Source organism: Microtus oregoni, unplaced genomic scaffold, assembly GCF_018167655.1.
Source record: "Microtus oregoni isolate MIOR12 unplaced genomic scaffold, Mior012 000004F_ref0000308, whole genome shotgun sequence".
Classification (NCBI taxonomy): domain Eukaryota; kingdom Metazoa; phylum Chordata; class Mammalia; order Rodentia; family Cricetidae; genus Microtus; species Microtus oregoni.
Genome location: NW_024543063.1, coordinates 10,286,774 through 10,313,001, shown reverse-complemented (window position 1 = coordinate 10,313,001; position 26,228 = coordinate 10,286,774). Strand labels below are relative to the sequence as shown.

Here is a 26,228-nt window from a genome sequence, read left to right as displayed (position 1 = left end):
ACTCAGAAACTTAATATAAATTATAATTGTTTGGCCAATGGTTTAGGCTTATTACTGGCTAGCTCTTCCTCTTATAAATTAACCCATTTCGGGTCTGGAGAGGTAGCTCAGAGGTTAAGAGCACTAGCTGTTCTTCCAGAGGTCCTGAGTTCAATTCCCAGCAACCACATGGTGGCTCACAACCATCTGTAATGAGACCTGGTATCCTCTTCTGGCCTGCAGACATACATGCAGACAGAATACTGTATACATAATAAATAAATAAATAATTTTAAAAAATTAACCCATTTCTACTGATCTGTGTATTGTCACATGGCCACGGCATTACCTCTGTTCTGGCATCTTTCTCCTTAGGCTGCTGCTGTGCGGCTACATGGCATCCACTCGACTTCACCTACTCAGTCTATCTCCATCTATCTATCCATCTATCTATCTATCTATCTATCTATCTATCTGTTTGGATTTCCCACCTAGGTATATTCTGCCTGGCCATTGGCTGAAACAGCTGTCTTCCTCAACCAATAAGAGAAACCCATAGTCACAGCCTACAGAAGGACATCCTACATCAACAGGATGCTCGCTGCTCCCCTCCCCCCTGAGGAGCAGGAACTATGCATGGTCTGACAACCTGGGAGAGCATAAGCACACAATGGAACCTTCCACTCCAACCTCTATGCTGGGGATGAAACCAGATGCATGCCAGGCAAGCTCTCCACCACTCAGCCCTATCCAACCCCCAGCTACCGTCTTAATTAACACAGGGGGATTCTAGGGCCCAAACTCTTTTTAGGATGACCCCGGAGTTTGCGGCCTTTTGCAGCCCTTTGTCCTCCCAGCTCAGCTGAGTAGACAGACTTGCCCTGTGTCACAAGGTTAACTCTAGCACCAAGGATAGTCAGCTTAGATGCCACCCAGGCCCTGTTCTCCATTATCCCGCCCCACTGCTAGAGAAATGGCTCCCAAAGAAAGACTGGCTAAATTGGTGTCCTGAGCACAAATGAGGACAGAGAGGTGGTGGGAGGGGTGACATAAATCTTAATTCTAACCCAGTATAGCACATCTGTAACCCCAAATCTTGAGAGGCTAAGGCAGGAGGATCATAGTGTGAAGTCTGTCTGAACTACATAGCAAGTTCCCTCCCCCCTCCCCAGCCCAAATAAATAAAAAAACTCACCGATTCAAACTCAGTATCACCCTCCCTTATCATCCCCCAAAGTATTGTCATGGCAACTTCTCACAGCCCCATGGCTGCACCCACACACCTACCTACACACCTCCAGCGTAAAGCAAGACAGTCATCTCTCATTTCCTGTGTACCTGCAGCTCTGGCTATGAGTCATCCCCTGCATTCAGCCCACCAGGACAGCCAAGTGGCTCAGGACATTCAGGACCCTTGCTTTACAAGTACCTGTGACATCACCAGCTGCCCACAACCTCCTGTGACCTCACCACCTGGACAACTGAGCCTAGCAGAGCCCCAGCCACTCCTTCCCAACCACCACACCTAGCAGGGGGCATAGATGACCACCGAGCCCCGGGAAGAGGCTGAAGCCACCAGCAGGCCAGTATACGATCTTCCCGACGCCTCTGTGGGCAATGAAGCTGATGACAACTCTGCAGAATCGCCTGGAGAGTCCCAAAGTCAGGACTTCCTGCCTGATGATGTCCCGCCGGTAGGTATCACTGCGGCATTCTCCGAACATGAGGATGTAGTCCAGGCCTCTGAGACGACAGCCGTCGCCACAGAGAACGATGAAGATCAACTCACCATTGCGGCTGACACCTTCATGGGGCAGGATGAAGACCGGGCCCCTGTGCAGACTGCCACCTCCATGGAGCAATATGTAGACCAAGTGTCCGTGCAGACTGCCACTCTTACTGGGCAGGATGAAGACCAGGCCTCCATGCAGACTGCCACCTCTAAGGGACAGGATGAAGACCAGGTGTCAATGCCAATCACCCCTCCAATGGGACAGGATGGAAATCAGGCCTCCATGCAGATAGCCACCTCCATCAGGAAAGGTGTAGAGATAGTCATCTCCATGAATATGCCAACTTCTGGGGACAAAGATGAGAACGCAGACGCTCCAAGCCAAAACCAGGAGAATCTTGAAGGGAACACATCTCTGCTGCAGCAAGACTCAGGTATCCTGCAAGTGTTTGTGGGCTTCCAGAACCCAGTGTGGGACAGACTGGCTGAAAATAACCGCACAAGTCGGAGCCGCACAGTTTTCCCAAGTGACTCCCAGAACCAGGAAAAGACACCAGGAAAACTGCATGTTCCTGAAGGGGAGCCAGAAATAGCTCCAAAAGCTGAGGTCCCATCTGCTCCGCCTGAAGATGTCCAGCCTTCTGTGGGAGCTACTGACCCATCCACTTTGAATACCAGTAGTCCTGACCAAGAACCCAAGGGCATCACCAAATCTGCTGAGCAGGAAGCTGAAGGTTTCGGGGCCTTGAACCCCGAAAGCAAAGATAGACCTCCAGGGCCTACCAGGGAGGATTTAGCTGATGAATCAAGGATCTCGCAGACACCCCCACCTTTCTCCAGCTCCCCAGGAGGCAGTCCACCTCCCTCTCCAGGTCCCTGCCACGTGTCCCTGGGCAGGAACCTTCTAGACCCCAGCCTGTACAGGCCTGATGTGGAGAATGACTACATGCGCTCCATGACCAGCCTGCTGGGCGGTGGTGAGGGCTCCACCAGCTCCCTTGCAGACATCCTGGTGTGGTCAGACACAGCCACCGGCATGCGCTTGGCCGTTGGCATCCTGACTTCAGGCTACAGCTCTCCAGCTGACAGGCTCCACGAAGAGGGTCCCAGCCTGCGCACTGTCTCCAGTCTCTTGGGTAGTGCCAGGTCAGCTCTCTCCTCTGGATTGGTGGCTGGAACCGGCTCGGCCCTGCGCTCAGTCACGCACCTACTGGAGTCTGTGGAGAGACGAACTGTAGAAGGCATCCGGTCAGCTGTTCGCTACCTGGCCCACCACTTCACCTCACGAGGGGCTCGCGCTGGCCCCAATAGTGACTAGACCAGCAAGTCCCCTGCTCCCTCCCCAGCCCTGCACTAGATAGACGACTGCCCCAGCCCTTCAGTAAATAACCACAAGCGTTTATTTTCTAATCTCTGCCCTCATCCATGCAGTAGGACAACAGAGTAAAGGGGCAGAGGGGGCCCAAAATGTTCTGGTCAGCCGTGCTCTGACAGGGCTGGGGAAGAGAGTGGGGGAGTTCCAAATGGGCAAAAGCCAGCTGTGTTTCCACGGGTAACCTGCCTGTTGAGGTTCTGGGAGGCAGTAGAGGGTATTGGGGGAGAGAGTCCTATTCCGGGCCTCACAGAAGGGACACACACCCCTGAGTCCCGTGTAATCCTTTTATAGACTTCCGGTGTCTCTTGCCCTAGGCCCCACTCCCTGGCCTCCCTCTCTTCATCTGGAATAGAGACAGAATGCCACCCCGTCCACACACACACACAAACATGCCAATGCCAGAAGACAGAGGGTTTTATGTAGACAGTGGGGTTTTATGTAGTACTCCATGGGACAGGGCTCAGGGCGGGTGATCAAACCATTGCTTGGACTAATGGGGTGGGAGGATTCCGAGATGGATGTAAGGCCATTAGATTTCCAGGGGGCCAAGCAGAATGGCTGCCCACCTTTGGCACAGATAATTTTCATGATGTTTGCTCTGACCTCTGCCATTCACATCTTGGAAAGTATGTACAAGGGCGAGAATCGCGAGCACACCCAGGGCCACTTGTGTTGAAAGCCACAGTCACCCTCTGACAAGACCCAGTGCTGTATCTTGGGCAAAGCCCCAGGCCAATCCTGCCCTCAGGCACAGCCTTACAGCCCACCAGGGACATCCACCCATCCATTCTAACTTTCCTGTGTGTCTCCAGATGGGGCCCTGGGGGTGAATCCAGGCCTAGTTTAGTTTTTAGAGTTTTTCTTATGCTCATATTTTTTAAAACTTTTTTCCTTTTAAATATGTTTATGTATATGAGTATTTTACCTACATGTATGTTTGTATATGCACTACATTCATGTAGTGTCCATGGAGGCCAGAAGAGGGCGTTGTGTTCCCCATCTCCCAAACCAGCGAGTTTTGAATTAATATGGGTGTTGGGAGTCAAACCTGAGTCCTCTGCAAGAGCAGCTAGTGCCCTTAAGTGGCGAGCCATCTCTCTGGTTCCAATTGCTCACATTTTTAAAGTTTACAGAATGTTTTAGGCTTTCTATTGCTGTGAAGAGACACCATGACCATGGCAACTAATAAAGAAAATATTTAATTGAGGTGGCTTGCTTACAGTTTCAGAGGTTTAATCCATTATCGTCATGATGGCTGGGACTGTGGTGGCAAGCAGGCAGACATGGTGCTGGAGAATTCTACACCTTGGTCCAAAGACAACAGGAAGTGAACAGTCTCACTGGGCATGACTTGAACATACATGATATCAAAAGCCTGCCTCCAACAAAGCCACACCTAATAGTGCCTCTCCCTTTGTCAACCATTTTCTTTTAAACCATCACACATAACAGGACTTTTGCTTCTCTGAAATAAAAACAAAACAAACAAATAACAACTAGCCGGTTGGAGAGATGACTCAGTGATTAAGAGCACTAACTGCTCTTCTAGAGGACCCAAGTTCGATTCCCAGCACCCACATGACAGCTAACAACTGTCTGTAAGTCCAGTTCCAGGGGATCTGACACCTTCACACCAATGCACATAAAATAAAGTTAAATAAATTATTTTTTTAAAAAAAAAAAACAAAAAACAAAAAACTAAGTCTTGCGAGATGACTCAGCAGTTAAAAACAGTGGTTGCACTTCCAGAGGTCCTGAGTTCAATGCCCAGCAACCACATGGTAGCTCACAACCCTTTATGAGATCTGGTGCCTTCTGGTGTGGAGGCATACATGCAGGCGGAGCATTGTATACATGCTAAATAAATAAAATCTTTTTTTAAAGAAAATATAAGATTCAGAGGCAAAAAGTTGAGAGGATAACTTAAGCTGGCTAGAAACAAGCCAAGCTAAAGCTAGACATTCGTAAGTAAGAATAAGTCTCTGTGTATTTATTAGGGAGCTGAGTGGCGAGCTCCCAAAGAGCAAAGAATAAAAATAAAAATCAACCACAGGGAACAGCTCATAGGACACAGACACCAGGGCAGTGACCCAGCCCAGGATGGGGACGTGGACCAGAAGGCACCAAACCACATCATGCTAAAAGAAAATTGATATGAGTCAAATATAGGGAGGAGAAGAGGGCGGATGTTTGCAGAGTACTTTCGGGTGTTTCGGCTTGAGGTGGGACAAAGTTATAAATCCACCCCTACCAAAGCCTGATGTTACGGGATCTGTGACAACCGACAGCAGCTGCTGGGATGGACTTTTCAATGTCTTCTGTCAACTGTTAGGAATATTTCCTAACCGAGCCACTCCGCCGACGCAAAATAATCCCAATCAAGCTAAATTAGAACAAATTAAAAGATATCCATGTTTAATTAGACACCTGCGCTCCCGGGTGGCCCCAAGGGGAACTGGAACCTGTCAATGTGACCACCTGAGAGGAAGAGGGAAAACCATGTGTTTATTTTCTGAGGAGCAGTTTAAGTAGCCTGTGGGAGTGGTCTTGGCCTTTCCTGGGGAGGGGTCAAGGTTCAAGGGGCACAGGAGAGGGGCCTCTAAAGATGGAGGCCGAGGTTGGAATTACATCAACAACTTGGGGGATAGAGGCAGGAGGATCAGAAGTTCAAGGTTATCCTTGGCTACAGAGTGAGTTAGAGGCTAACCTGGGCTACTTGAAATCCCCTCTCACAAAACAAAACAGGGCCTAGAGAGATGGCTCATTGGCTAAGAGCACTTACAGCTCTTGCAGAAGACCAGGGTTTGCCACCCAGATGGCAGTTTACAACCACCTGTGACTCCCCTGTGTTAACACTAGGGGATCCAACACTCTCTTTTCTGGCCTTGGCAGGCACCAGGCATGTAAGTGGTACACAGACATAAATGCAAGTAAAACATTCATATACATAAATTTTTTAAAAATTGTCAGGGGGGGCTGGAGAGATGGCTCAGCGGTTAAGAGCATTGCCTGCTCTTCCAAAGGTCCTGAGTTCAATTCCCAGCAACCACATGGTGGCTCACAACCATCTGAAATGAGGAGGTCTGGTGCCCTCTTCTGGCCTTCAGGCATACACGCAGAAAGAATATTGTATACATAATAAATAACTAAATATTTTTAAAAAAATAAAAATAAAAAAATAAAAATTGTCAGGGACCAGCCCTGACATAATCCATTTCTCATGCCAGAGTGGAGGTGTGGGAATGAAAACACAATTCACAGGACCGCATCAGGAGGGAGTTCTCAGGGATCCTTCATAAAGTCCTGAATTCACATCCTAAAAATCACCCTCATTTATTCACCAAACAGCTTTTATATCAAAATGTAAACTGAGGGAGAAGTTCATTAGCATTCTGTCGCCTAGGTAGTGGGGGGAGTTGACTTAGGTCACGGCTTGTCTATTGCCTATGCCCATTGTGTCATGTAGACTGAAAAACACTTTTCCAGGTGACCTCCTAAATTACAATAGAAGGAGCAGAACGACATTAGCATATCCTGACCACTTGTTTAGGATGGTATTAGGTGGTTTTACTACCAAAAGCCCAGGCGACCACACCTTCTGAGTGGCAGGTGCAAATTGTGCCTTGTAGGTCACTCAGAATTCTCTGACTGCCAGACAATGTAGGAATATGGGCCTGTATAATTTGGCCCCTACAAAAAATAGAATTAGAGACAGGCAGTTGTGGGACATGTTTTTAAAGTCCCAGCACTCGGATTACAGAGGCAGGCAGATCTCTGAGTTCAAGGTCAGCCTGGTCTACCGACTGAGTTCCAGGACAGCCAGAGCTACACAGAAACCCTGTCTGGAAAAAGAAAACAATAGGCCAAGTACAGTGGCTCACAATTTTAATGACTTTAGTCCAGGTACTAGGGAGGCAGAGGCAGGTGAAGGCTAGCTAGGTGTATATAGCGAGTTTCAGGCCAGCTGGGGCTACACACAGGGAGTCCCTGTCTCAAAAAAACAAAAGAGAAACTAAAACAAAATGTCATTTCTGCCAGGCCAAGAGTCAGCAAGACAGGCCTAGTATCTGCCATCTGTATCAAAGAAGGACTTGTTCCTACAGCTGCTGGGAGCACTTGCTAGAAGCCGGTCCTGCAGGGAGCTGCCCCACCCAAGATCTTGCTGTCTTGTGAGGCTAGCTGGGGTCAGGTGACTGGCATCTAAGCTTTGACTTTTCCCCCTGCCCACTCTTCTACCCCCACTCCACTCTCCCCCTCCCCGCTCACTCTCCTCCCCGCTGCCCACTCTCCCCCTCACTCTCCTCCCCCCCTCCCGCCCACTCTACCCCCTCCCCACCCACACTCTTCCCCTCCCTGCCCACTCTCCTTCCCCACCCACCTCCACCTACTCAGGCTTCACTCTCTTCCTTCATAGCAGGGTGTAGTGGCCAGTGACTTAGTTTTCACCACTGCATGACTTTGAGCCTACACAATGCAAGAAGCCCACACTGTGACCATGACTGTTGTCTCCATAAGAGAGGAGTATGTATATCTCATGAATTCAAATGATGGGAAAAGTCAAGCCAGGCATGGAAAAAAATGTGTGTGTGTGTGTGTGTGTGTGTGTGTGTGTGTGTGTGTGAGAGAGAGAGAGAGAGAGAGAGAGAGAGAGAGAGAGGAGAGAGAGAGAGAGGGAGAGAGAGAGAGAGAGAGACCAGGTACAGTGCACAGGTGTTTAATACCCCCACTTGGGAGTCAGAAGCAGACAGATCTCAATGAGTTCTCGGAGAGCCAGTCAGTGACCCTATGGGAGAAACAAAACAAAACAAAACCTTAGGCCAGTCATGGTGGCGCAGTCTTTGATCCCAGCACTCAGGATGCAGAGGCCGGTGGATCTCTGTGAGTTCAAGGCCAGCCTGGTGAGTGAGTTCTAGGACAGTCAAAAATCTTGCCAGGCTGGAGTGATGGCTCAGCAGAGAAAAGGAACACACATTGCCTTTCCAGTGCTCAGCTCCCAGCACCCACACGGTGCCTGACAACCATCTGATTCAGGGGAATCCCATGCTTTCTGAAAGGTGCAGACAAAACTCTCGTATCGATAAAATATATATCTGAAAAAAATCGTTTGTTTGTTTTGGTTCTTCCAGACAGGGTTTCTCTGTAGTTTTGGAGCCTGTCCTGGAACTAACTCTTGTAGACCAGGCTGGTCTCAAACTCACAGAGATCTGCCTGCCTCTACCTCCCGAGTGCTGGGATTAAAGGCGTGCGCCACCACCGCCCAGCCTTGAAAAAATCGTTTTAAGTCAGATGCTCAGATTCAGGATAGGCTTCTGTAGTCCCGGCACTCCTGCTCCAACATGGGACACAGAGACAGGAGAACTGGCCAGAAGCTCCTGAGAGACTGTCTCAACAAAGCGGACAGGGAGAACCAGCTCCAAAAGTTAGCCTCTGGTTCCTGCATGTGCATCTAGCACTCATGTACACACACACCGCGTGCTTGCACACACTCTTACACACACACACGCATGCACATGTACACTTACACACATACATACGCACATACGCAATACACCAAATTAACTTTTGAAGAAGGAATATCTTGCCACAGGCACTGCTATGTTTCTTCTTTCTCCTTTTCTTTCTTTCTTTCTTTCTTTCTTTCTTTCTATTTTTCCTTAGACAAGGTCTCACTATGCAGCTTTCCTTGCCTTGGCCTGGAATTGCTATACCAGGCTGGCCTCAAATCCATCTGTCTCCACTTCCCAAATGCTGGGATTAAAGGTGCCACCATGTCCAACTACTGGCATATTTCTGTAATTCCAAGACCTAGAAGGTGGAGGCAGGACTCTGAAAGTTCAAAGCGAGGCCAAGGCAACAACCTGAGTGTAACCCCAGGATCCTCACTAGGAGAGAACCAACTCTCACAAGATGTCTTCCGACCTACACAGAAACACACAAACACACACTAAGGGATAAATTTAAAATTTATAAAACCAAATCCAGCCTGGGCTACATAGTGGAATCCCATTAATAATAACAATAATAGAACAGGGCCCAAGAAGTGACTTAGTAAAAGTATTTGCCACATCAGTTTGAAGACCTGAATTCAGACTCCCATGTGAGAAAATACTCGGAACTCAGAGGCTAGCAGATCTCTGTAATTTTGAGACCAACCTGGTCTACAGAATGAGTTCCAGGACAGTCAGGGCTACACAGAGAAACCCTGTCTTGAAAAACAAGAAACAAGAAACAAAAAAAAAGAAAGAAAGAAAGAAAGAAAGAAAATAAAAGGAGAAGGAGGAGAAGTAGAAGAAAGAAGAAAATTTGGAAGTTTAAGTGAGGAGTGTAGCACGCATGCCTGAACACACACATAAATATAGTAATAATACTCTAAAGTGATCATGGTTTTTAAAATACACCTTTAAATATTGAACTGAAAGACCGCACCTCTCCCAGTCAAGGAGTAGTAGCCAGCCCTGTGTCTCAGACTTGCGGCTCCTGAGCTTCCGAAGTTCTGAAGAATGCAGATCGCTCCCTCTGCTGGAAATATGGCAGTACTGCTCCACACCTGCCTGTCAAGTCCTTGAGACTTGTAAGAGTAGACTGAGACAGCCTGGTTACGAGGTGCAGGCTGAAAAAAACCTCTAGGAAGCCCCTAGGCATAAGAAGACACAGGGAGGCCTGAAGAGTTGGCTCAGCAGTCAAGATCACTGGCTGCTTTCCCCCAGGATCAGAGTTCAATCCCCAACACTCACATCGCAGCTTAAAACCATCTGAGTAATTCCAGACCTCTTCTGGTCCCCTCAGGCACCAGGTACACATGTGTTACACAGACAGCCATGCACGCAAAACACCTGTACATACTTTAAGAGACAGAGGGTCACAGAATCTCCAACAGGAATCGTGATAGCTGACCAGCTAAAATTCTTGATGCTCAGAGACACAAAACACCAGAGGGCAGAGGCTTTCAAGCAGGGTCCAGTCAAACCAAGGTGTGGGACCTTGCACACACTCTTACACACACACACGCATGCACATGTACACTTACACATACCACACACACATACATACGCACATACGTAGAGCCAGGACAGGCATTAATTATCCTTTGAACCCAGGCCTAAAAGCAAGCAGAGTCCTGCATCAGTGAAAACAGTGGTCCTGGAACAGGGTTTTCATATCTCCTGATTTTGTTTTCATCAACTGTAAAATAGATCTTGTACTGGCTAGGTGGGGGGGGGGGGGAGAGCACACCCTGAGAATCCTACCACTCAGGATGAACAAAAGGATCAAAATCTCAAGGCTGCCCTTGACTATAACACAGCAAGATCAAGGCCACCCTTCCTCAAAAACAACACATCAGAGACTGCAGGATGGCTCTGTTGATGCTGAAAACCTGAGTTGAAATCTCTGAGACCCACATAAAAATGCCAGATGTAGCAGGGTTTGGTTACATAAACCTTTAATCCCAGCACTCTAGAGGCAGAGGCAGGCAAAGTTCTGTGAGTTCGAGGCCAGCCTGGTCTACTGAGTACGTTCCAGGAGAGTCAGGGCTACCACCTTGCCTGGTGGTGGTGGTTGTGGGGGAGCGAATGAGATAGTTCAGTGTCTAAAAAGCACTTGCTGCCAGACCTGAGTTCAAGCCCCAGGACCAACAAGGTGGAAGGAAAGAGCCAACTTTCATAAATTACCCTGTGATTTGCACACTTGCACCATGGTAGGCATGCACACACATGTGTGTACACACAGTAATTAAAAAAAAATGTTTGCAAAACAGTGTTTCTCACCAGGCAGTGGTGGTGCATGCCTTTAATCCCAGCACCCTGGTCTACAGAGAATGACTGTCTTGAAAAACAAAAACAAACAAAATAAACTCTCTCTGTGTATAGCCGTGGCTATCCTAGAACTAGCTCTGTAAACTAGGCTGGCCTTGAACTTAGAGAAATCTGCCTGCCTCTGCCTCCCAAGTGCTGGGATTAGATATGTGTGCCCCCACCACCCGCTTTAAATTTTTAATTTCGCCGGGCGATGGTGGCGCACACCTTTAATTCCAGCACTCCAGAGGCAGAGGCAGGCGGATTTCTGTGAGTTCGAGACCAGCCTGGTCTACAGAGCTAGTTCCAGGACAGGCTCCAAAGCCACAGAGAAACCCTGTCTCAAAAAAACAAAATAAATAAATAAATAAATTTTTAATTTCAAAAACACAGACATCCACAAAGCAAAAACTAAAACATTAAAAAAAAAATCCAGGGCTGGAGAGATGGCTCAGAAGTTAAGAGCCCTGACTGCTCTTCTGGAGGTCCTGAGTTCAATTCCCAGCAACCACATTGTGGCTCACAACCATCTGTAATGAGCTCTGGTGCCCTCTTCTGGCGAGTAGGCATACATGGAGGCAGAACACTGTGTACATAATAAATAAATAATTTTTTTTTAAAAAATCCAAACCATGGGCTGGAGAGATGGCTCAGCGGTTAGGAGCATTGCCTGCTCTTCCAAAGGTCCTGAGTTCAATTCCCAGCAACCACATGGTGGCTCACAACCATCTGTAATGAGGTCTGGTGCCCTCTTCTGGCCTGCAGGCATACACACACAGACGGAATATTGTATACATAATAAATAAATAAATAAATATTAAAAAATATCCAAACCATAAAATTAAAATTTTCCATAACCTTAACCTCCAAACTTTAATAGTAAGGGCATTTGGACTTTGGACTCGTAACTGGGATTCAGTAAGGTAACCGTGATCTTATTATAATTTATTTACTTAGAGATAAGGTTCTGAAGCCCTGGCTAACTTGGGATTTACTGTGGAGACCAGGCAGACCGAACTCAGAGATCTGCCTGCCTCTGCCTTCTGTGAATTAGAATCAAAGACGTGTGCCACTACTTCCAGCCATTTTGTTTTGTTGTTTTGTCTGTTGGGGGGTTGTTTGGTTTTGTTTTTTGGCTTTGTAAGGGAAGGGGGACCTGAGCTAGTATGTTTGCTGTCTTCACATCTTGGTGAAGCAAGCAGACTCCTGTAGATACTGGTCGCATGCCCTTGGACGCCCCAGTCTCTAGAACTGTGAGCTACACCGATGTCTGTTCTTTAGATTCCCCAGTCTCAGGGACAGAAAACAGGGGAAACGGTATTTAACAGGGGTGAATCCTGGGACTTGGGAGCTGAGGCAGGAAACACTAGAGTTCAAGACTAGCCTGGTCTACATAGTACATTCCAGACCAGCCTGGGCTACCTAGCACATTCCAGACCAGCCTGGTCTCCATAGCACATTCCAGACCAGCCTGGGCTGCAGAGGACTCAGAAGTCTCGGAGAACAGACCAAACAGCAAAGCCTCCTGGGGTTTCCTGTCTGTGTGTGTGTCAGGAGTCTCTTCGCTGGACACGACAGAGCCCAAGGTGGAGTCCTCTGGGCACAAACTGCGTTGATGACTGGTGTTAGGAAGAACGAGGGAAGAAATGGTTGTGGGGACGTCCGGTGTCCACCACCCTTCCTGTGGCTTTAGATCTCTCCCGTCCCACTTTCCTGCAAACAGTCAACCTTGTCTCCAACCCTGCTGCGTACAGGTGGAATTCTACCCTCCACACCTCCTTATTAAATGGTCATCAGCACACCAACGTCGCCTTTCCCACAGGCACTGCCAGAGCCACAGACCGGACCAGACGTGTGCCCAAGGCCAGGCACAGCCCACTCCTGGACTCTAGAGCATGCCCGCCACGCCCACACAAGCTTGCCAGTGCCCTGCAGCTGTCCCTTGGAGGGAGCCAAGGCATCTGGATCTTTTTAAGTCCTCTACCTAACTCCGTGAACTAAAGGAATATTCCTTTGCATGCGAATGAGGAAATAGGTTGACTAACAACCTCCTGTATCGTATTAATACTTTTCCTTTTTTTTTTTTCCCCAGACAGGGTTTCCTTGTATAGACCTGGCTGTCCTAGAACTCACTCTGTAGACCATGCTGGTCTCGAACTCACAGAGATCCACCTGCCTCTGCCTCCCAAGTGCTGGGATTAAAGGCCTGCGCCTCCACGGCCCGGCTAATATTAATACTTTTCAAACTGCAGCTTTAGTGAGAAAAAACATCTTCCCACACATGACCTCACCACGCCGGACTTGAACTAGACTCACTAGAGACAGCAGTACTCCGGCCAGGGAGGTTAATGAGGTAAAGCAATTAGTAAGAGGTTCTGGATTTTATCTCCCAGCTGGACTTCCGGCTTCAGTGCTTTCTATTGAGCAGTGATGTGGAAGAGACATTCAGAGAGACATTATAAGTATACACAAAGTCCCCTGTTTCCTAACCTGGAGCACCTGGCCTAGCTGTTTGGAGGTGAAGGTCACATACACAAGCCCTAAGTCGGGCTCAGGAGTGGAGTAGGAAACGGGACTTGGACAAAATGCAGGAACAGGGCCGTAAATCTCCTCCTCTAGGGCTGGTGGCCAAGAGCCTACATTTCCTGGATGGTCGGGGAGGAGGAAGGAGAAAAACACCCTGTCCTGCCTCCTGTTAGTAGAACAGGAGCCCAGGTTGGGGCCTGGTGAGGAAACATGGCTGGAACAGAAAACTGGGCAGCTGAGATGGGGTGAGGACAACAAAGGCTCTGTCTGCGAGAAAAATCCGAGTGCTGGCCGCAACGGGCCACAAAGGGGCTTTCTCCGGCCCGGCCAGCCCAGGGCAAGGCAGAGTGTCTGGGTTGCTGCAAGCCAGGCGGCACCGTTTCCTACCAAACGCCACAAGGCTCCGAGGCTTCCAACCTGGATCCAGGCCACTAGGGGCCCAGCCGCCCCGCCCCGGCCCCGCCCCACCGTCTCCTTGACGACCGTGACCTCAAGGCCCGGGCGGGGGAAGGAGAGTCTGTACCAGTTGCTATGCAACGGCCGGGTGACGTCAGTCCATTGAGTTTAGTTCCCCAGGCAACTGGCCGGACAGCTGCGCGGGGAACTATTTGTGTCCGTCCCTAGAGGGGCGGCGGAGCCTCCAGGGTCTGGCGCAGCTGAGGAAGTGCTCTCTCGGCTGCGGGCGGGCGGCGGCGGCGACACAGAGGCCCTTTCAGGCCTCCGGCCCGGGCGGGGCGGGGCCTGCGCCCCCGTGAAGCGCCCCGCCTTGGCTCCCTGCACCCTGCTTTTTCTCCCACTGCCCGGGAGGCCCCTGGACCGCCTGGCTTTGTCCTGTTTATAAACGCTCTCCTGCGTTAACCCTAGAAGAATGAGGCTTCTGTTTGTGGCAGTCCAGTCCACACGGCCACCTTGGCTGGTGCCCCAGTATCGGTGGTACATAGTAGGTGTCCAGCACTGGCCTTCCCAGAGGGCGTTTTCTGCTTTTTCCGAGCTGCCAGAATCAGAACACAGCGACTGGGCACTGCCTAGGGTGCCCTGGTGAGCGGATCGGAGCTTTGGAACCTCGGTGCAAAAATAAAACGACGGGCCCCTTGTACAGAAAAGATTCACCGTGTAGGAAATAAGCCCAGCTCTGGCCACTGGGGATGAACTACAAGTGTGTCACATACGTGGGAAATTGAGGCAGATAGCATCAGTCAGGAGAAAAGACAAGGGTCAAGCCTGGAGCAGGGAGGAGTATGACTTGATAGAAGCAGAAAAACAGGTGTGCAAAAATAAAGCCATGACCCAAATTTGGGCCTTAAAGCTGGTCAAGGCCGGCCAGTGCCAGGGGCTCAGGATTCGGGGTGCTGTGACTGAGTCTCTGGCTTAGGTTACATGGCAACCCAAGCCTCTCCCAGGCTCGTCCCTCCCACTGGCAGTCTTTTGATCCAGGTCTCTCACCATCTGTCTTCAGGGAGCACCCATCCTCCTCCAACACCCTCCCCCAGCCTCACAGGCCAGGCACTGACTTCCAGACAGGTTGTCTAACACCAGGCAGCCCTGCCTAGCCCAGGAGGCATCCTGCTGATCGCTGTAAACTCAGGCATCTTGGCTTCTCCTCAACCGCCAGTGGCTGCTATATGACATCGACCCAGGGTTCTGAGAGCGGGAGGTGGCTGCCATTTTTCACGGAGTGGCCTCTGGGCTGGCTTTCCGGGGCACTGACTTCACAGTCTCAGCGGCAGCTGGGACGGTTGAACTAAGGTTCTCTCCTTCCCTCTAGGTGGAGACAGCACCACTATCCCCCGGTTAACACACAAACAAGGATATTGTAATCCCTGCATTACGCAAGCAATCCGCAATCGAGGCCTACCTGGGCCCATGCCCTAAGTGTGTCTCCTTGACAACCCCTCAGCAATCAGCCTTGAGTCAGTATCAAAAGCTGGAGAACAGGACCAATTGTGTAATTTGTACAAAAGGAAAATTCAAAGTTCCTTGTTCAACAGGTAATTGGCAACTTTTAGGTAAGGTGTGGTCGTGCCCATTTGAGAGCCTCATCTTAGGAGGCTGAGCTGAGAGCATCATCATCTGAACCCAGTCCTGCAAACAAAGATAGACTTTGCAAATATAAGAGAGGGTGGGGACTTAACTCAATTGATAGAGTATACTCGGAGCCGTGGGCTCAATCCGCAGCACTGTGTAAACCCGGGCATGGTGGTGACATCTGCTAGTATTCCATCCCTCGGGAGATGGAAGCAGGAGGACCAGAAAGGCAAAATCATCCTTGGCTATACGTTCATGTGGTTAGAGTTTCCTGAGGCCATCATCATAATCACGATTCATCTCACTCTACCCTTAGGACTTCTGCAAGCACCCCCAGGGTTGGGAGTGGGGGCTCATTTCCATCTCGTTCAGGCATATTCCCCGACGGGACTCGGACTCCCATCCTGGGTGGGTCCCACATGCTAGATACTGTCCTGTGCTATGTGAAGCCCCTGCAAGACTGAAGGGCCCACTCCCCAGTGCCTCTGGCCACAGATGGCCTCATCTGTCAGCTTCCCACTGAAGATAGCTGTCATTACGGAAAGTGTACTGCCTAGAGTCACACTTCCCTTCCTAGCGTAGCCAGTGATGGCTGTTCGTGGGTGCAGAAACGTCCACTCTCAATTCAGGACTCTGAGAAAAGACCACCCTTGTGCTGGAGGACCCAAGCATCTGGTGAGGCTTCCCTGAGACCCTACCACCGTCCACTTCTTCCTTCTTTGCCTGGCCCTGCCACCTCCTCCTGCCTTGCAGGAGGACCAACCTCAGAAAACACTCCCTGAGGAGGCTGCTACTGGCTAGTTGCCCTGCCCCTTCTTAGATATGACCTCCCTGAAGCCTGATCTGCCCCTGGGACACTTCTGGATACCTCTGGCTTTTTCAAATACCTATCCTGTAACAGCCATTCATTCAGCGGGGCCTGCTATGTGCTGAACACTCGATGTTCTCAGTGGGAATAGTAGAACACCATGAAACACAAAACTGTCTGGCCCCAAGGAGTTCGTTCCAGCAGAGAAGCCGGTAAAAAGAAACCCAAAATATAAAGCAGTAACAGAAAACCTGGAAGTGCTATTAAAGAAAAAAGAAAAGGGGATGGGGGCTGGAGGGATGGCCAAGCTGGTTAAGAGCACCAGCTGCTCTTCGAGAAGTCCTGAGTTCAATTCCCAGCACTCACACGGTGGCTCACAACCATCTATAGTCCCACGGGATCAGACGCCATCTTCTGGTGAGCACATGCACATGCAGACAAAGGTACCCATATACATAACATATGTAAATAAATAAATCTAAACAGACAAACAAACTCAGAATGATAAAACAGAGAATACTCGATCATGGCAATGGACAACATGTTCTTCTCCGAGCTTGCTCTAGACCAAGGAAGGTGTCTCCGCAGGAGGCAGCTCACATAACGGGCTAGGCACTGGGTGGATACTGACCAGCCTCTCAGATGGGAAGGAACGAGCTGGATTCCAGGCTACAAAAGGTAAGTATGAATGAACGTAATAACAGGTGAGAACTAGGCAGGTACAGATGTTGCAAAGCCTGGGGAAACACAGTTTTCATTCTTTTTTTTTTAATATTTATTTATTATGTATACAATATTCTGTCTGTGTGTATGTCTGCAGCCAGAAGAGGACACCAGACCTCATTCCAATGGTTGTGAGCCACCATGTGGTTGCCGGGAATTGAACTCAGGACCTTTGGAAGAGCAGGCAATGCTCTTAACCACTGAGCCATCTCTCCAGCCCCACAGTTTTCATTCTAAAAGAGGCGGGGACTATGCAGCAGATTCGGAGGGCAAACATGAGACAGTAGGGGTGTTTTGTTCTGAGACAGGGTTTCTCATAGTTCAGGCTGGCCTCGAAATCATTGCATAGCCAAGGATGACTTTCAATTTCTTTTTTTTTTAAGATTTATTTATTTATTATGTATACAACATTCTGCCTCAATGTATGCCTGCACGCCAGAGGAGGGCGCCAGATCTCAGTACAGATGGTTGTGAGCCACCATGTGGTTGGTGGGAATTGAACTCAGGACCTCTGGAAGAGCAGCCAGACCTTTGAGCCATCTCTCCAGCCCGACTTTCAATTTCTTAATTCTCCTGCCTCCACCTCCTGAGTGCTGGATCACAAAATATCAGACCTAATTTATGCAATGCTTGGAACTGAATCTATGGCTTCCTGGCTAGGCAAACACTCTACCACCTGAGCCACGTCCTCTGCCCCTGAGATGATTATATATAAAGTATAGCACTGGCTGAGGCAGAGAGCCTGGATCTCACATGTACCCATACCCTTTGGGACAGGAGCACATTCAAAAACACTTCTAGAAAAGCTGTATGGTGCCAGACGGTGGTGGTGCACGCCTTTAATCCCAGCACTCGAGAGGCAGAGACAGGCAGATCTCTGTGAGTTCGAGGCCAGCCTGGTCTACAGAACAAATTACAGGACAGGTTTCAAAGCTACAGAGAAACCCTGTCTCGGGGGGAAAAAGTGCTGTGTGACCTGACGATTAGTTTTAATCTGTGTGATACTTTGCTGCTTAGAGCAGCCATCTATAGAGCTCCATCCTGGAACTTGTTAAGTCTCTGCACACTTGTGTTGAGTCTTGGGTTCAGCGGACACTTCTGAATCCATCAGCTGACACCTGTGCTTCTGCAAGCCCAGAGCCTTGTGTGTTTCTCAACGTGTGGCCTTCATGATAGCCATCAACACTTCTGGGGAGATTGGGAGATTGATGGGAACATAGACTCTCATTCTCCACCCAGATCGCTGGGTCAGAATTATCTAAATTCCCAAGAATCTCTCACGCTTGATAAGGTTTCGGAAGCACTTCCGGAAGCGAAGATATAGCTCTGTGGTAGAACACCTGCCTGTCATACATGAGAAGGTGGATCTGGATTCGATTTGATCCTGCACTAGGAAGAAAAAGGGGAAAAGCAGGGTTGAGTTGGGCATAGTGATATAATATACACCTTGTCTTTAATCCCCGCACTCCAGAGGCAGAGGCGGGTAGATCTCTGTGAGTTCAAAGCCAGCCAAGTCTACAGAGCAACTTCCAGACCAGCTTCATAATGAGACTCTGTCTCAAAAGTAAAGAGTTGGAGGTATGGGTCAGCAATTAAGAGCACTGGCTGCTTTTCCAGAGGTTTTCAACCATCTGTAATTCCAGTTTGTTCCATGGGATCTGATGCCCTCTGTGGGTATCAGGTACCCATGTGGTACAGAGACATATACATGCAGGCAAAAAAAAAACCCACATACATACAAAGGGAAGGGGGTGGGGAGATGACTCAAGGGGTGACATTTACCAGCCTAATGCAATCTCCAGAACCCAGGAAATAAAACCGCACAAAGTGGCTAATCTGTAATTCCAGCACTGGGAGATAGGAGGTGGATACAGTATCCCCAGTATCCTGTATCAGGGAGAAGCTCACATCAAAAGTACAGGAACAGAAACAAGAAAGACGCTGGCTCAAAAGTGAAGTTGAAGTTCAGGTATGGTGACATTGGCCTTTAATCCCAGCGCTCAGGAGGCAGAGGCAGACAGATCTCTGTGAGTTCAAGATCAGTCTGTTCAACTCAACAAGGTGAGTTCCCGGCCAGCCAGGACTACATAGTGGGGCTCTGCTCAAAGCAGCAGCTGGAGGTCTAGAGGGGAAAATAGAACAAGAGCTTGGGAGAAAGCAACCACTAGGCCACAAGGTGTAGGAACAGGGTGGGAAGTCAGGTAGTCCTTGAGCTAGGCAGGAGGAAGGTTTTTATTGGAAATAGAAGAAATGTCCCAAGCTAAAACAAGGCTGGGAAGGAGGAGGGAAGGAGGAAGAGGCAGGTATAAAGGTGGAAGACCAAATGGCTTAGTCAGAGTCCTTGGAGCCAGTGAAAATAGCAGGCAAAGACTCCCAGAAACACCAGGGAAGGCTCTCCCAGGGACTGTCCCAACAGCCGAACCAGGACACTGACTCTGATCAAGTTGTTTAGCTCTTAAAGCTTCCCTGTTGCATCTCCTCAAAGTGGGGATAATGACAGAGGTACCAGAGGATCTTGGGAATGAATGAGCTAGCACTCACTTAGAGGAGAGCTATTACAGGGGGCGCCGAAGGCTTCCCTGCAAGGCTGACCATCCTGCAGGCTGTGATGTTGGAACTCTGCAGCAGTGCTGGGAAGGGACAGATGGCCAGAAGCCACAGGCAGATGGGAAACTATTGTATCCAGGCAAGCAGAGGAGGGCAGCTGTTTTTTTTACCAAGGGATACAAGAATCCAGATAGCTCTGGGCCCTCTGCGCTAGGAAATGGATCTGGGGGAGATGGGCTGTGGGAAGTGGGTAGCTAGTGAAGGGGTTCAGGGACAGCAAGGCAGGAGAAGGGCCAGGAGCAGAACCATGAAGAAGGGCTCAACCACAGAGGCGTTGGGAGCAACATGGAGATGTTGCCCTCCCTGGAGCAGGGGTGGGGAAGCAAGGGGTGGGCCTTGGGCACACACAGTAGAATCAGCTGGCAACTCTCCCTTCCTTAAGAGTGGCAATCACCCTGAGTGTGACTCCTAAGTGACTCACCACACACAGAAAGGAGAATCTTTTAGGCTAAACCCCACTACTGGGTGTTTTAGATTCTCCAGACACTTCGGCAAGCCATTACATGCCTAACTAATTTAGGCTTCAAAAGCCCTAGAAAATGATACTGTTACCATCTAAATCCCCATATAGTAGGCAGAGAAGCCAGAATCAATAAGGCTGACGCTGGTCCAGAACTTTGAGCAGGTACACAGAGATTTGGGCGTCTCTGTCTAGTACAGCAAACTCTGTTCTGATTAGCTGATGCCTATCCTACTGGTTATTCAATGTTTTGAACGTTGCCTTGGATACACAGCTGGATGGAGGCGGTAAAATCCAAACCACCCCTGAGCAAGGCAAAATGATCCCTTCCTAAGGAGGTCCCGCCCAGAAGCAGCAACCTTTGTAAACTGTAAAGTCTATTATAAATAGCAAGTTAGCTCATTCCTCCACGGCAAAGGGGGCCTGTTGAAGTTGGAATAAGCTGAGGAGCTGGATGGCTGAGGAGATGCTGCTGTGGGGAACCAGACTTCTTTCTGTCCGCTTAAGAGGAAAACAAGACACCAGGGACAAAGGCCAACGGTGCCTCCGACGGGGAGCAGGTTAGCCTTGGCCTGCCTTCGGGGACCATATAGACACTACTGTAACTGTCCAGCAGGGGGCGCTACTCCCCCAGCCTTGCCTGCCACTGGCCACACCACAATCCCTCGACAAACACACACCCTCCCGTGCTGCTCACAAGAAATCGGAGTTTAGGAGGATGCCCCTGGGATTTTGAGAAGTAGCCAAGGAGGAGCTGTGGAAGTGAGAATTGGTGACTTCCCCACTGTGAGAGGTAAAGCAGGACCGAAGGGAGACTGACAACCACTTTCAGTATCATAAACCTTGGACCCATTTTACTGATGAGTAATTTGAGGCTGGACAAAACTAGGTGACACCAGAAAGCTTGAGAGGGGCAACGCTAAGTCATCTGATTCCAAGGTCAGTTTCAAAGAGCACAAGTAAATACCAACTCGCTGGATCCGGTGGGGTCGGGTAGGCACCTGCCTACTTCTGCGGTATTGAACCACGACCCGAAGAACAGTCTTCCCGCTGTACTCTCCAGCCAGACTTCAGAACAACTGCCTTTTCTTTGTTATTTGATTAGTGTGAAGGGGGTTGGGTTTGCTGGGGTTTTTGAGACAGGATCTCCTACAACCTTAAGCTTGGCTCAATCTTTGTAGGGGAGGTTGGCTTTGAGTTCCTTGATCTCCCCGCATCCCGAGGTCTGGGATAACAGACTTCTGCCACTACCTCACTACCTCAGTTTTTGGTTTGTTGTTTTGGTTCGAGACAAAGGTTTCTCTTTGTAACAGCCCTGGCTGTCCTGGAACTTACTGTATAAAACAGGCTGTCCTCGAACTCACAGAGATCCACCTGCCTCTGCCCTTCTCACTCCCCCCCCCCCCCCCGGTTGTTTTTTAATTAAATGTTTTGAAGCCCTGGGTTTCTGCTTCTTTATCCTCTGCCTCCCAGGAACCACCCCTTTCTCTACCCACTACCCGCATCAGCCGCTTCACACAGGGAGAGCCTGGGCTTCTCTGCTCTAGGCTACCGGAGTAGCCGTGTTCTGCGACCCTTTCTTCCCTCACCGTCCTAAGAGCCCCCCACGCCGTAACAGGCAGCAGCGCAAATAAATAAGGGGACGGACATATGTGAACCGATATGAGTCTGTGCTACTTCCCACAACCGAGCTCAGTTCCTCCTTCATTTAAGGGGGAAAAAAATTCAAACTAGAAAAGGTTTGGGAGTCAGTGGGTGCATCTTGCACCAACACTTTTCTTTTCTCCGGGGAAAAAGAAAATTTGAAAAAAAAAAACGGTCGGGGTGCCGCCTCTCCAGATCTGCAGCCAAATTTACGAGACTAGACTAGGCTGGGCAGCGGCCGGCACGAGAGGGAAACTCTAGCCCGGAGGCGGGAACTGGGCACGTCCGGCCGTAGGAGGCCCGGAGCCAGCACCTGTAAAACGGGGGGCAGGCCTTAAAGTGGCTTCTTCAAAGTCTCCCCAACCCCCGCCTCTCGCTTCTCCGAAGTTCCAGAGTCTAGCCGTGGGGGCCCGCCCTAACGAGCCTCTATTTCATTTCCTCCTCTTTCTGTCCAACCGTTTCCTTCCTTCTGCCCTGGGAGTTGTAGGCAGCTCGCGTGTCTGGGCGCACGTGCGTGTAGGTGATCATGTGCACACTGGAGCGTGTGCGGGCTCGTCGCGCCAGTGTGGGGTCCGTGCGCCCCCACCCCACGTGGCCACTGCGACCCGCTGCCGCACTTTCGCCCGCCAGCCAAGGGGCCATGTACAACACTCTGCATGTACCAGCCGGGCGCACGATCGCGAGCCCGCGGTGGTGCTTACGGGCACCCGGAGCGTGGTGAGCCGTCCCGCATTTTTCCCGCTCCCCGGACCTCCCCTAGCTCGTGGTGGTTCTGGCAGGGAGCGGCCCCGCCCGAACGGCCGGCTAGATGCTGCGGCTGCCAGGCGCACCGCCCCCGCGCCGGCGCCCGGATGGGTTTTTCCATGACTGCATCCGGCCCCGGCCGCCTTTGTTCCCGCTGTCCCTGGCCTGCCCGCGCGCCGGGGTTTTTCCAGGGCTCAACTGGAGCGTAGAGGAGCCGCCTCCGAGCGAGCTCCAGCTCCGAACCCCCAGGTCTACTCTCCATGAGCCGAGCGGATGCATAGTTTTGTATCCCCGACCCTGTCCCTGTCTCCGTAGAGCTTGTGGCCTCAGCCTCATGATTGAACACAAAGTTGGCGGTCACCGTGACCCGCGCGCCTCAGTATTGCGCGACGTCGCTGGTCGCGATAAAGTCCCTCGGGGAGGTGGCAAGGGCTCACGGAGGTTGGGGGTGCCCCTGCGTCCGGGATGGGAAGGGCAGCGTTTGACAGCCCGCAAGGAGGTTATGCCCAGCGACCGATGAAGGAATCCTCGTGCTTACAGGGCACGGCGGGGGAGACCGTGGTGTGTCTGTGGCGTGGGCGCAGCTCGTGAGTGGAAAACTGAATGGGCACACTCAGTCTGGATGCAACATCTCGTGATCTCCGAGACTCTCGGGATGTCAGGAATAAGAGAGCTGACATGGAGCGATGGGGAGGAAGGCAGTGGACAGTAAAAGCAGACTCGGGTCATTACCTTGGGCAGGCATAAGGTCCTTGGGTCCCTATTGTAGTACTCCGTGGGAATTTGATTCCGTGGCCCGACCCTGCCCACACTAAGGTTAATTCAGTGTGTGTGCCCTGTGACCTAAACCGTCCTTGTTATTACCCTAGCTATGTTGGTGGACTTTTTTTTTTTCCGCGCTTTTTGTTTCCTAGAGAGGTTCACAGGACAGCCTTCAGGCTGGAGACCAGTGTGAGGAAGGTGTCTGCATAGAAAAGAGCCCTGGATTAAGTAGGTGAGAGGAGGAGTTCTCCCTATGCCCTTCCAACAGCCAGCAGGAGGCTTGTCTTCAGGGCCAGGACACCCAAATACAAAGAAGTTCGAAGCTGTGCTGCTGTACAGGGTGGGAGGGGTGAGCCCCGCGGTTCCCGGCTGGTCTCTGTACCACCCTCACTCTGTCGGAAACAGTAATGAGCGGGCGTGGTGGCCTTATTCCTAGCACTCAGCAGAAGCTGGAGGATCTCTGTAGGTTCAAGGCCAGACTTGGTCTACAGAGCTGACCCAGGACAGCCAGAGATACTTACTCAGAGTGACCCTGTCTCAAAAACAAATAAAAAGCAAACAAACAAAAACCCACAAGGGCTGGAGAGATGACTCAGAGCATTGGCTGCTCTTCCAGAGGACCCAGGTGCAATTCCCAGCACCCCCATGGCATCTTACAACTTTCTGTAACTCCAGTTCCAGAGGATCTGATGCCCTCACACAGACATACATTCAGGGAAAACATCGATGCCCATGAAATAGAAACAAGTAAAATTTTAAAAAACAACAAAACACCAAACAGCCACCAGGCTATTATGAAATATCACTTGGTCCAAGTTCCATCTTTTTCAGTTCTTTGGAGTGTCTGTATCTAGGATCCCCTCCCTTCTGGATCCTTCTATTTGCTGCCAGAGGCTAAATACTCTCACCCACCCATCCTGGTGTGGGAAAGTCTTGTTCCCACACAGCTGGATTCCCTTCTGCCCACAGGCTAACTCCCACAGGCTAACTCCCACAGCCTTTCCTTTGTGGAAATGAGGGCGGTTCCTGGCTAAGGCCAGCCCTGACCCTGAAGGGAACTGGAAATGAGACGTCAGCTGCCCTATGTCAGGCCCCACCACTGCCCTCACCTTGTAGGAACTGGACAAGCAAGGCCTTCGTAGACACACCTAAGCAAGACTCAACCCAGTTTTCTCTACCCTCTGGCATCTAGCTCCTTGCTTCCTTCAGCGCCCCACACTTAAGTGGTTTCTTCTGTTCTGCCTAGAGACTGACTGCCTTGGTTGGAAGAGAGGGACAAGGAACGACACACACTGAATTCTGATAAGGAAACGAGCATCTCAGATTATCCGTGAGATGAAGCACCGGTACCACTGGCATCCAGTTTGCTGTCCTTTGTCCTTAGTTCTGTTCCATCCACCATTTACCTCGACGAAGATTTTGTCGTTCGTTGGTTTGGGGTTTGTGCTAGGGTCTCCTGTAGCCCAGGTAGCTCTTGAATTCTCTAACCTCAGCCTGAGGGGTAGCTGAGATTAGAATCCTCATATACCAGGCCCAAGCAGGGCCAGTCTCATCTCCATGTGAGAGATGAGAACACTGAGTCATGAGATGTTAGGCAACTTGGCTGCACAGGCCTAACCACCTGAAGTCATAGTGCCTGACCCCACGTCCGGAGAGCTATCTTCTGACTACCACTGTGGTAAGCCTGCACACACACTCAATATATAAAGAATGTTGTTTGTTGTTGTTGTTGTTTTATTTGATTTTTCTTTCTTTTCTGTTTTGTTCGTTTTTCAAGAGTGGCTTTCTCTAAGTGGCTGTCCTGGAACCCGTAACTCAGTCTGTATGTAGACCATGCTGACCTTAAACAACTCACACAGATCCACCTGCCTCTGCCACCCTAGTGTTGGGACCAACCACCTGACTCATAAATTTTTTCCCCCTGAGACAGGGTTTCTCCTGGCTGTCCTGAAACTATCTTTGTAGACCAGGCTGGCCTCAAACTCAGAGATCTGCCTGCCTCTGCCTCCCAAATGCTTTCATAAATGTTTTTAAAGCACAACATACACTGGATAAACTAAAGAAGTTAATACCTTTTTAAAGGCAGGGCAGTCCTGGAACTCAGCCTGTAGACCACGCTGGTCTTGAACTCAGAGATCTGCCTCCTCAGTGTTGTGATTAAAGGGTGTGGTCAACAGTCTGGCTCATAAATGTTTTTAAAGCACACACATATATACTGAATAAACTATAAACATAAAAAACTTTTTTTTTTCAAGACATGGTTTCTTCATGTAGTTTTGGAACTTGTCCTGGAACTCACTCTGTAGACCAGGCTGATCTCGAACTCACAGAGATCCACCTGCTTCTGCCTCCAGAGTGGAATGTTGAGATTAAAGACATGCACCACCACTACCCGGCCATAACTTTTTAAAAAAGGAGCTAAAAAAGGAGCTAAACTTGACGTGGCCCACGCAGCCTGGCTGCAGCGCCCATTCTCCAATCCCAAGCTTGTGAACGTGTGTACTCACGAAGACAGCAGGGCTTAATATCCATCGCTCATGCGCAAATCAGGAGGAAGGATTCTGAAAACCGAAGTACGTTCATAACGGTGCTGTCCTACCTGGTTCCCACTCTGCAGCCGTTAATTTCCTTTATGAGTTTTTATTTTAATTACAACTATCAAATCAAAAATTTATGAGATTCAAATTGTTGTTAATGGAAATCCATTACAAATCCCTTCAGTCATAAGATGCCATTTCTTTCTTTCTTTTTTCTTTTTGGTTTTTCGAGACAGGGTTTCCCAGCAGCTATCGAGTCAGTCCTGGAACTTGTAGATCAGGCTGGCCTCGAACTCGCAGAGATCCACCTGCCTTTTTCCCCCTGAGTGCTGGGATTAAAGGCGTGCGCCACCACGGCCCGGCGCCATTTCTTTTTATATTTGTTGACCTGTACCTTACGTCATGGGGACGACATGTACATCGTGTAATGGGGATTCTTTCAACTGCAGGAAGGAATATTTCAGTTCCCCGTCATCTAATACCTAATGAGGACCTGTGAGGACCCCAACTCTA

At 49.9% G+C, this 26,228-nt stretch overlaps 1 protein-coding gene across 1 annotated transcript; it reads left to right on the top strand.

The window, feature by feature from the left end:
• The first annotated feature begins 1,520 nt into the window (after positions 1 to 1,520).
• Positions 1,521 to 3,029, top strand: Tex44 (testis expressed 44). Its single transcript, XM_041649575.1, has one exon. It carries the CDS (start codon positions 1,521 to 1,523, stop codon positions 3,027 to 3,029), a length of 1,509 nt encoding a protein of 502 aa, XP_041505509.1.
• The last annotated feature ends 23,199 nt before the right edge of the window (positions 3,030 to 26,228 follow it).